This window comes from Chiloscyllium plagiosum, chromosome 35 (assembly GCF_004010195.1).
Source record: "Chiloscyllium plagiosum isolate BGI_BamShark_2017 chromosome 35, ASM401019v2, whole genome shotgun sequence".
NCBI lineage: Eukaryota > Metazoa > Chordata > Chondrichthyes > Orectolobiformes > Hemiscylliidae > Chiloscyllium > Chiloscyllium plagiosum.
Window position 1 is genome coordinate 41,428,490 of NC_057744.1, and position 12,057 is coordinate 41,440,546.

The window sequence follows — 12,057 nt, forward strand, 5'->3', positions numbered from 1 at the left end:
TCTGGACAAAAGACGAATGAAATGGGCCCTTTTGTCACTTTTAGATTGTAGATTTTGTTGTATTCCTTTCAAAATCATAAAAGTCCGCAAGCATGATTGACTACTAAACTGGTAATCAGCCTTGATGTAGACTGTGCATGTTGTCAATTTGCACATGTAGTACCAAACAATATTGGGGACCAACGGTAGCTGTAGAATGGCATCACACAGACTGATGTTCACAATTTGCCACTGGCAATTTCCAGTGGGCTCGGATGATTTATGAAGTATAAATTACATATTGAGTTTAGAAGACTGTGGGATGATATGATCATGTTATTTAAATGATAATAGAATTGGTATAAAACAACTGTTTTGGTGGGGAACCTAGCACAAAAGGGCACATCTGTAAGGTGAGGTCCAGACCATTCAGGAGTGAAATGAGGAAGCATTAATTCACACACATGATCATAGAATTCTGGAACATTATTCCAAAAGAGTGAATTTAAAGTTTTGAGATTATAATTGTTCTGAAGAAAAGAGATACTTAACTTGAAATGTTCATTCTTGTTTCTTAGTCCACAGCTACAGCCAAAATACTTACAGTGCTTCAGGTCTGGCAGTATCTGTGGAGAGGAAGTAGAGTTAACATTTCAGGTTCAGTGACTCTTCTTTAGAAGTCTGCATATGGGTCACTGGACCTGAAATGTAAACGATGCTGCCAGACCTGCTGCGTTTTTCCTGCAATTTCTGTTTTTACTTCAGATTTCCAGCATCCATAGTTCTTTGCACCTCTTTGTGTTTACCGCAGCATCTGCTATATTTTGCTTTTATTTTGTTGATGGATTTCTGTTAGTCAAAGGATTTGGATCAGAGGTGGTTAAATGGAGTTGACATAATCTAGTTGAGGAACTGGATGACCTCATACTGTACATCAATACAACTCCTGGGAAAACCAGCACCTTCTCTAACAGTTGGAGTTTTCTGTAACAAAACGTCAGTCTTCCAAACATGACCTTTTTGTTTGGAGCCTGGTGGAATTAAAATGTGATTTGTTATTTTTCACAAGAGAAGGGGCAAAAAATAGGCTGCATAGTATAAAGAAAAATCCTAAATGTTTGAGTCCTCTAAGTAGTACAGCACTAGTAATAATATCTACTTGAACCACAGCACGATGCTCCCATTAAAACCGTCCACTGGATCAAAGCACCTAACTACAGTTGTGTAATGACTGGAAGCTGGGACAAGACGTTGAAGGTATGAACGCAGTATTTGTGTTGATATTAAGCTTGTAAGTGTCATTCGTTCTGTTATACAGCAGCACAGGCTTTGTGCAAAAACAAAACGTTATCCATGAGATGGAACTGTCACTGCCAAGTTGCCTTTGAGAAGGTGGTGATGAGCTGTGTTTTTGAGTTGCTACAATCAATGCTGTGAAATCACTCTTAATGAGGGAATTCCAGAATTTTGACATAGCAACAATGAAGGAACAGCAATAAGCTGGGTTGTTATGTGACATGGAGGAACTTCAAAGCAATGCTGTTTCCATCCAGCTACTGTCCCTATATAACACAGCAGCCTGCAAGTATTGTAGGTAGGCTTCTTCTGTTTTTCAATTTTAGCAGTAACTGAGGAGCAGGTGCAGTGGTACTAAAGACAGTTGTAGAAACTTCAACCATGAGACCTTGCCTGAAATTGGCCAACTCAACACCTAGGGAAAAACTAGAAAAGTATTTATCTGATACATGTTTAAGGAACAGGCTACAATGTTAAATTGATTTTGAGCTTATGTCTTTAGGTAGTGAACAGTGCATAGTGGAGCAAGGATATTAATTGCCGCTCTTGTATTTCAGTTCTGGGACACGCGTTCTCCAAATCCCATGCTGACGTTGCAGCTGCCGGAGAGATGTTACTGTGCTGATGTGGTAAGTAGTTGCATTGCAACAATGCCTATATATGTTCTTGTTAGAATTGCCATGTGAGATCGCTGGTGGTCCATGAAGCAAACGTGAGTGCCACTCACTAACCCTGACTTTACAAATTAATAATAAATTATTTAACCCAGGATAATAAACTGAAGAGGAACAAACTATCGGTGAACCATTGTTTATGTTATATCTTCATAATCTTGCCCTGTGAACCATGTAAAGTAGTGCAAAATACATCGGTTGATTGATTTGCCGACTATGACTCAAACATGCTTTCCCCAGCCCTAACCCATCTTTATAACAGCTGGTAGAATGGAGCATCCAATCTAATGGCTGTGTGTATGGAATCACACCTTGTAAGGTGATGCTGGGGGCAACAAACCCTTCTGAACAGCCCACTGAATGACAGCCCAGAATTCAATTGGACTGAAGTTCAGAGTTTGCATTTTCTAACTCCGAGACAAAAATGCTACCACATGCCAACTGGTTAACTCTGAAACTGCACATTGTATCTGATTACCTTTGTGTTCAGGAGCACGAATTTAAACTATATGGGGGGGCAGGGGGGAAAGACTGGAAAATTCCTAATGTTGTCCCCTTGTTTAAGAAGAGTAGCAGGAATAATTCAGGTAATTATAGACCGGTGAGCTTGGTGCCAGTGGTAGGGAAGCTGCTGGAGAAGATACTGATGGATAGGATCTATTCCCATTTGGAAGAAAATGGGCTCATCAGTGATAGGCAACATGGTTTTCTGAAGGCAAGATCATGTCTTGCAAACTTAATAGAATTCTTTGAGGAAGTGACAAAGTTGATTGATGAAGGAAGGGCTGTAAATGTCATTTACATGGACTTCTGTAAGGCATTTGATAAGGTTCCCCATGGTAGGCTGATGGAGAAAGTGAAGTCGCATGGGGTCCAGGGTGTACTAGCTAGATGGATAGAGAACTGGCTGGGCAACAGAAGACAGAATAGTGGTGGGAGGGAGTTTCTCAAAATGGAGAACTGTGACCAATGGTGTTCCACAGGGATCTGTGCTGGGACCACTGTTTGTTATATACATAAATGATCTGGAGGAAGGTATAGGTGGTTTGATTAGCAAGTTTGCAGATGACACTAAGATTGGTGGAGTAGCAGATAATGAAGGGGACTGTCCGAAAATGCAGCAGAATAGAGATAGATTGGAGAGTTGGGCAGAGAAATGGCAGATAGAGTTCAATCAAGGCAAATGTGAGCTGATGCATTTTGGAAGATCCAACTCAAGAGTGAAATGTACAGTAAATGGAAAAGTCCTGGGGAAAATTGACGTACAGAGAGATCTGGGTGTTCAGGTCCATTGTTCCCTGAAGGTCAATAGAGTGGTCAAGAAAGCATGCTTTCCTTCATTGGTCGGGGTATTGAGTACAAGAGCTAGCACTCATGTTGCAGTTATATTGGACTTTGGTTCGACCACATTTGGAATACTGTGTACAGCTCTGGTCACCACATTACCAAAAAGATGTGGATGCTTTGGAGAGGGTGTAGAGGAGGTTCACCAGGATGTTGCCTGATATGGAAGGTGCTAGCTATGAAGAGAGATTGAGTAGATTAAGATTATTTTCATTAGAAAGTCAGAGGTTGAGGGGGGAACCTGATTAAGATCTACAAAATCATGGGCGGTTTAGACAGGGTGGATAGCAAGAAGCGTTTTCCCAGAGTGGGGGACTCAATTACTAGGGGTCACAAGTTCAAGGTGAGAGGGGAAAGGTTTAGTGGAGATATGTGTGGAAAGTTCTTTACGCAGAGGATGGTGGGTGCTGGAACGCGTTGCCAATGGACGTGGTAGAGGCGGGCACAATAGAGTAATTTAAGATGTACCTAGTCAGAATAGGCAGGAAACAAAGGGATACGGACCCTTAGAAAATAGGCGACAGGTTTAGATGGAGGATCTGGATTGGCGCAGGCTTAGATAATTTCCTTTGTTCTTTGAAGGGGCATATCTTTGCTTCTGCACCATACTGAATGCAGACTAATTGTTAAGTAATTAATTAAATTAATGAATTAATTAAACTAATTAGTTAATTCCAGACATTCTTTCTTAAGTAGTAGTGTTTGGAAGCTAACACAATAAGGTTCTTTTTACAAAGCTCTTTACTCATAATATGCACCTTTAACAATGAGGTGGAGCAATGAAAATTTGTATTCATAGTTAATAAATTATGAAAATATTTCAAGAAATTTGAGATTAATACATTTTTATGCAGTAACTAACTGCAGATCTCTTGTATTAAAATATATTACACCAAGGTGCTGTTAGAATGCTTTGTTGTGTTATTCAAGTAAATGGTCATACAAGATTCCTTACTTTTGCCATCACTCTCTCTTTTAAATTACAGTTGTATCCAATGGCTGTGGTCGCCACTGCAGAGAGAGGCCTGATAGTTTATCAGCTCGAGAACCAGCCTTCAGAATTCAAAAGGATAGACTCTCCTCTCAAGCATCAGGTACATTGCCAGCTGCAGCTGCCTGCAGGATAAAGGGAACCATTCCAACAGCAGGAAATGTGCCTTCCTATGATTAATATAAACTGCTGCGCAGGTCCATATATGCCCAATGTGCCTGCTCCTCTTTATTATTTGGAATTTCGGGTTTCTTGATGCATTTCTTACTATTTCCCCATGTTTATTTTTAGCTGTTCACTGTTTCCAGTCAACCTGAACTTTTACCTGTAAAATTTGTCCCTTTTTTAAAAAAAGAGAGGCAATTCAGTTGGAGTATTTGCCACATGGCTGACTCTCTTGGATGTCTTCTGTAAGTGCATCTTATGTATTACAATATAAATCCATCTCTGGGGAATAAATCAACACCAACCCTACATCGATGGTATTTGATTATCAAATCATTTACTAAACTGAGCCATCTTTATCTGTGAGCTTGGATAGTAAAACTTAACAGAGAATGTGACTCTGGGGAATCTGCTCCTAAATTGCAGACTGTTTACTGGAAAGGGATCAGGAATTGGTTATACTTCCATTCCCTTTCTTGAAGCTTTTATGGTTGGTCATCATTACCCACCAGTGCAGGAAAAGCCAATTCGGCCAAAAGATTTGTGCTAAATCTCCAAATTGCCGTGAAAATAATTGGATTATTTATTTCTAAATCTCTCTCACTGTCGTCTGTTCCCAACCCAAGGTTTCCTCAATAGTCCTTACTAACACCATTACTTCGACCCTCCAGAAGCGCAAATAGACTCCTGAGAACGGTCATTCCCAACCCCACCCCCGTTTTTCTCCCAAGTGTCTAATTTTCCTTCCTTGGAAATGTATTTTATCTAATTATCAGGTGAAAATTTGGAACACTCTGTCTAATAGTGCTTTAGAAGTAACTTTACTGCAGGAACTACAGGGTTCAGGTGGTACAGTGAGGAATGGTCAATAAACAGACCCTGCCACTCCTCCCTGTCTCAACGAATGAAATGAATGTGGCTAGTGGTAGGTATGTAAACTATTGGATTCATATTGTAAAGCTCATATTCTCAATGTTTTTCAAACCATCTTTCTCAGCACCGCTGTGTTGCCATCTTCAAAGATAAACAGAACAAGCCAACAGGATTTGCTCTTGGAAGTATTGAGGGGCGAGTGGCCATTCATTATATAAACCCTCCCAACCCGTAAGTATTCTTAGTTTTTGGCCACTTATGTTTGTTTAATGTGATGCTCTAACAAACTGCTTAATAATATTTTGTTTTAAATAGTGCAAAAGACAACTTCACTTTCAAATGTCACCGATCTAATGGAACAACCAATACATCTGGGCCTCAGGATATTTATGCTGTGAGTATTGAAACACATGTTTTCAGGCACATTTATCTTGCAGAGCACTAATTCACCTGATCAGCTGTGGCGCTGTGGGTAGAAGGAAAATGATTTGGCTAATGGTGAAATGTGACATTTAGTCTGGCCATGTTAGCAATATAATTGTTAATTACACACCTAATTATCTACTACCCTTTTCTATGGATTTATAGCCAAGTCAGGAGATTGGGAGTTGGCCCTGAAAAAAAACTCAAGCACTTAAATACCAGTATGTGCAACCTGATTTCACACAACAGATTTCTGCACAAAGTGGTCATCGTGTACATCATTGCTTGTGGTAGCTCCACACCAGATCTCAGGTCAATGACTGTTCATCAAAATGTGGAAACAGTTAGAAGTGTAACAAATTTTAAGCAAGTACAGAATCAAAGGAATAAGAAGAGGGAAGGTCTGCAATAGGATAGAAGGTTGGAGAGCTTAAATGACGAATGGGATAATGATGTAAAACGAATGGGTATGGAAATAAATCCGAATCAAGGTATTTCCAGAGGAGGTGTATATTGAAATAGCCAAATCATTACGAGCACTGGCTCTCCGATAAAAATTGGAACAATGGAGAGGATCTGGAACTGAACTTAGAAGTCTGTAAAGGTCATAAAGGAAAGGGGATGTACTGTTCCTGTTCAGATTCATTGGAACTATGTAAGAGGCCAAGGACAGAGGTGAGAGTGATGGAGAAAATTAAAATGGTAAGCTCTGCCTTTACTGTCATCACCAATCACATTTTCTCTTTCCCTCCTTTCGGCATTTTGAAGGAATCTTTCTCTCTGTAACACTTTTTTGTCCACGCTTCAACTTCACCCAACAGCCTTACCCTTTCCACAGCACTGTCCTGTGTAAGCATAGGATCGCAATATCTGCCCTTTAGCCTGTTCCATCCCAACTGTTCCTGGGCCCCAAATGCTACGTCAGGTGGAAAGAAAAATTCCTCCCAGCATGGTACATTCTTGTTTGTTGCTCACAATCTAGTTTCCTCTGCATTGAGAGACCAAACGAAAGTTTAGTGCTAGCTTTGTGAAGATCTCCATGTTCCACTACTGATCAGTGTAAGCCGTAGGAACATTGTACCTTATTCTTTTGATTAGTAATGTTACAAGCTGCTAGACTCAACATTGGGTTCAATGATTTCAGGTAACCATTGCTCCCAATTTTTTGAGAGGACAGTAGCTGTGAATCATGATCTAGAATTATCACCTCATCTACACCCACTTCTTGTTTTATGTCCTGTGTCATCCTGTTTTGCCTTGCATGATCATCACTTTGTCGTGTAATCTCTTCAGCTTCCTCCCTCTCTGCTCTCACCAATCCCCTGTACTTTTCTTGCATCTGTGCTTGTGGAAGCCAGTTACATTTCTAACATTTTCTCACTTATATGAAAGGTCATCAATCTGAAATGTTAACCCTGTTTTTCTCCTCATAAATGCTGTCTGACCTGCTGAGTATTACTAACATTTTTATTTCTACTTTCCAGATTCCACAATATTTTGCTTTTTTTTTAATAGATTTGGTTGAGCTTGGGTTAATTACTTACAGGATTTTCCTTTTGGGTCTTATGACTGAATAATTGTTTGTTGAGTTTAAGAGCTGAAAATGTGTTGCTGGAAAAGCGTAGCAGGTCAGGCAGCATCCAAGGACCAGGAGAATCGACGTTTTGGGCATGAGCCCTTCTTCAGGAATGTTGAGTTTAAGACCCAAGGATGAATAATTTCTGTATGTTAATATAGTGTACAGAACATGAGACATGGTGGTGCTGATCTGATGCTGTAACTGACTCAACAATTTAACCATACACTATACTGACAGGTTTGTAAGAGATGCATATACGTTTGCATACTGCTCCATAGTCACTGCTCAGAGAGAACACGAGCCGGCAGTGTAACCCAGGGTTGCAGGCCCAATTTAGCGTTCTAAAAACAATGTTATCCACTAGGAATGTGCCAATGTAAATCTGTGGCCACCAAAGCACAAATTTTAGTCAAAAATGTTTTATACATTCAGCACAGGTAAGCAAACTTCACGCATCTGGTTATTTAATAAATTTCTGTCCACATTCAGTAACCAAGAGCTTATAGCATTATAATGATAAAAATTCTGTCTTTTGTCTTACATTTTACAAACAAGATTGAAGTACAGAAGGGCAATACCGGACATGTCCCAGTTTGTGCTTGTACAGTGATTGTGTCTATTACTTTTCATTTCTGATTTAGTAAATAATAATTAGATGCATATGCCTAACATTTTGATTAACATTGCTGCAAAGTACTGGCTTAAGATCCACATTCGCCTTTAGTTTATTGTAGAAGCTGTTCACATTCAAGAATGAAATCTGAGTGCTGAGCTTTGAGCAATGATTTATTAAAGAATGTGCTGCCCACTTCTCCAACATGTCATTTAAAAAGCTTCTCCATTTCCACTTCTCCCAGGTGAATGGAATTGCATTCCATCCTCTCCATGGCACCCTGGCCACTGTAGGATCTGACGGCAGGTTCAGTTTTTGGGACAAAGATGCTCGCACTAAGCTGAAAACCTCAGAACAGCTTGACCAGCAAATAGCTGCCTGCTGCTTCAATAATAATGGAAACATTTTTGCCTATTCATCAAGTTATGACTGGTCAAAGGTAAGTACAAGTATCCTGCTCTCTGCGTAGATACCTGAGTAATGGTCATAAATAAAGACGATGCTACTTCTGATCATGCAATGAGTAAGCCTTTAGTTACTTGGGACAGCTTTGGCAAGAGCAGGTTCAAGGAAGGAGTGTTCTCCCCATTACCTATAAAAAGAGCTAGCTCAGTTAAGAGGCTTTCTTACTGCTATAGTAGTATCTGGGGATGCTCTTTTATAGCTGTGAAAGAGCTGGCTGCAGTAGTGGGTGCTCTTTTAATAAGGTCTATTTTCTATAGGGAACATTCTCCTGCAGTTTATTGCCAAATTCATTTTAAATTGATCAATCAATCCACCACTGTAATACTTAGTAGAAATATAGTTTTGTTCTCTGCCAGTTTGTCCCCAGCTCCACTTTTATTGAAGTTTTTTTGTTGTGATTAAATTCCATAGCTATTGTGCAGACTGAAACATGCAAGCTATAGGTTTCAGTGTTGGCAAGTTATATGGCTGTGGTTGGGAGCAGCTCAGAAACTACACTGGTCTCATCTGATTCCCAAACACAGAAGTTGCTGAATAGAGACCAAGAGATGAGTCTCATGGTTGACTTCCCATTGTCTATCCAATGAGCTTCATTCTGTTTCAGTCTGGTTTCGGCTAGCTCTGCATATAAAAAGAAGCAAGCACAACACCAGGTAGTCAACTGAAGGAATTGGCTGATGTATTGATGAAGCTTTACACAGTTTTCACTTTGTACTGTAATGATCAATACCATATGTCTTTGCTGAAGCATGTCCACCTGACCCCTGGCCAGCACTGAATTAGAATGCTGTGATCGACATAAAACTGGATTCCTGTTGTGAGCAATGTTAACTGGAAGACCAGAGTTGTGCCGAGAACCTACACCTTTGTGGCCTGCCCCCAGCAAAACAAAAATTGGTGACTTTTAATCCAAACTGAGAATAACATTTTGAAAGTGGCGAGCGGGCCCCAAACTGTTCTCAGCACGTTTTGCAATTATAGACGTTGGAGGCAAAGTCATGTCTGATTTAGTGTTTTTCATAAGATTTAGTCAGAAGGATTCACTCCAAACTGTTTGTAGGTAGCATTGTATATTAAACTTATTAGTGCACAATATAAGGTTAGATTACTAGCTGATAGCTTTAGAAGCACAGCACCTCATGGTACTGTGTAACATTAAGATAGAATCAATTAAATACAGCACTATCCCATTAAAGTTCAGATAATGCTCAAGTAAGCCCTGTAAGCATGTGGTCTGAAAAGACATATCCTGTGGACAGTTAATAGATAATTGTAAAGCAAAATTTCCATAGGTGGAGTTGAGAGTGTGGTGCTGGAAAAGCACTGCAGGTCAGGCAGCAACGTCGATACATTGATTTTCCTGCTCCTCGGATGCTACCTGACCTGCTGTGCTGTGCTTTTCCAGCACCACACTGATGACGCTGATCTCCAACATCTGCAGTCCTCACTTTCTCCTTTCCATAGATGGGCACATGTTTGTAAATCCCTGACTTCTGTTGTTGATAAAGTGAGGGAAGAGGTTAACATAATGTCATAGCGGTGACTGGAGATGTCAGTAGATTGTGTTTGTATTTTCACTTTGCCACACCAGAATTTAATTAGCTGGTTACAGTAAACACTTGAGTTTTTTTTTCAGGGTCATGAATATTTCAATCCACAGAAGAAGAATTACATCTTCCTGCGCAATGCTGCGGAGGAGCTGAAACCCAGGAACAAGAAAGGGTGAGTGCTACAAATAGGCTTACTGCAGACAGTGAGCTAATTCCTGCTTATCCAGAGGGAGGGATGGACTTACTGCCGTGCTCAGTGGGGGGTGGAGTTAGTATTCTGTTTATTTCCACAAATCCATAGTGCTATAGTTCTCTCTTCTGCAATTGATACACTAAAATGGGCAAAGAGATGGTGGAAATTGGTGATTGTTTCCCCTTTTAAGTCAACCAGGTCCCGACTCATTAACGGATCAAATCCAAATCAGGAAAACTACTTGGATTACTTGAGTTCATTCATCTGGATGTGAAGCCTCTCAGTGCCCTCAAATTAAATGAGATCTTCAGCCTCATTAACGCTGAGATTATTTGCTACTTTGTCTTACTCAATTCTGAAAGTCAACAGGTTTGGAAAATTTATGAGCTTATAGTTCATTGACAGCTAAATACTCAAAGTACCAAGGTCTATTAGATTCGGTAACTTAGGATATTTGTTAGTTAATGGGAACATGAGTTTCAGTATGGTTCCTGAGGATCCTAGGTGCATGTAATGACTGTCCTTGATACCAAGACAACATTTGACTGAGTGTGGCAAGTTTTAAGTCGCTGGGAATGGGGGGTGGTGGGAAAGAGAATCTTCATACCTTAAACAAAGGAAAACGGTTGCAATGCTTGATGCTTAAGATATTATTGCAGCAGTTTCTCAGGGGTGCCTCCTGGACAATGAAGCAGTCCATACCCATGTGCAATAAGATGTGAACAACATCCAGGTGGCAAGTAACATTTGTGCCATCAAGTGACAGGTAGTGAGAGAATCTAACCACCTCCCCTTGATGCTTGTCGTTAAAGCCCTTACTATATAGGGACTATCAGTAACTGGAAAGTGAACTGGACCAGCCACAGAAATATAGGAACAATGAGCAACTCACCTCTGAACTCTCCAAAGCCATTTCACCACGGTGAGGCACCAATCAGAAGCATGATGGATATTTTCAACTCATGTGGATGAATGTAGTTTCAATAATACTTGAAGAACTCTCACCATTCAGGACAAAGCAGTACATTTCAAACAGCATCATGTGTACACCTTAAATATTCATTCCTTCCCCACTGGCAGTACACAGCCTACAAATGCACAACGGCAATTTGCCAACTGTCCTTCAATAGCACTTTCCAAACCTATCATCTTTACCAAGTAGAAAGATAAGAGCAACAGATATATGGGAACACCACACCAGCACGTTTCCCTCCAAGCCACACAATCCAGACTTGGAAATATATTGTCATTTCTTCACTGTTGCTGGGTCAAACTACTGGAATTGCAGACCTAACAGACCTGTATCACATGGACTGCAATCCAGACACTCTGGATTAGTGTTCCGAGGAAGTTTGAAACCATTGTTAATTGTTGTAATCACTCATCTGCTTCACTAATGTTCTTTAGGGAAGACATGATGTGGAAGTGCCAGTGTTGGACTGTAGTGCAAAAAGTCAGTAGTGACATGATACCAAATCCAGAGTCTCTGGATTAATAGTCTAGCGCTACTATCTCTAGGTCACCCCTCCCCTCTTACGTTTTCAGTTATCTTAGAGCATTTAGAAATACTTTGTTTTTGAACTGTAGTCACTGCTGCAATGTAGGGAACCATTCAATTTGTGTATAGCAAGCTGCCAGAAACAGCAATACAGTAAAGATTAGATAACATGATGTTGGTTGAAAGATAAATATTGACATGGATATGAGGAGAATTTCCTGCTCCTGTTCAGAATAGCAGAGTGATAGAGTAATATGGCTTGGAAACAGACCTTTCAGCCCAAACTGATTCGTGCTGACCATGGTGCCCACTCAGCTAGTTCCAATTGCCCACATTTGGTCCATATCGCTCTAAACCCTTTCCATCATGTACCTATTCAAATGTTTTTAAAATATTGCTATTGTAGCTGCCTCA

At 40.3% G+C, this 12,057-nt stretch overlaps 1 protein-coding gene across 2 annotated transcripts in view; it reads left to right on the plus strand.

Moving 5' to 3' along the window:
* Positions 1-12,057, plus strand: part of rae1 (ribonucleic acid export 1) — a 39,354-nt gene that overhangs the window by 19,359 nt on the left and 7,938 nt on the right. For both annotated transcript variants that reach the window (XM_043676983.1, XM_043676984.1), the window contains exons 5-11: positions 1,150-1,236; positions 1,833-1,904; positions 4,280-4,387; positions 5,447-5,553; positions 5,638-5,716; positions 8,182-8,376; positions 10,039-10,124. In XM_043676983.1, coding sequence (XP_043532918.1) covers positions 1,150-1,236; positions 1,833-1,904; positions 4,280-4,387; positions 5,447-5,553; positions 5,638-5,716; positions 8,182-8,376; positions 10,039-10,124 — 734 coding nt within the window. The remainder of the gene's footprint in view (positions 1-1,149; positions 1,237-1,832; positions 1,905-4,279; positions 4,388-5,446; positions 5,554-5,637; positions 5,717-8,181; positions 8,377-10,038; positions 10,125-12,057) is intronic.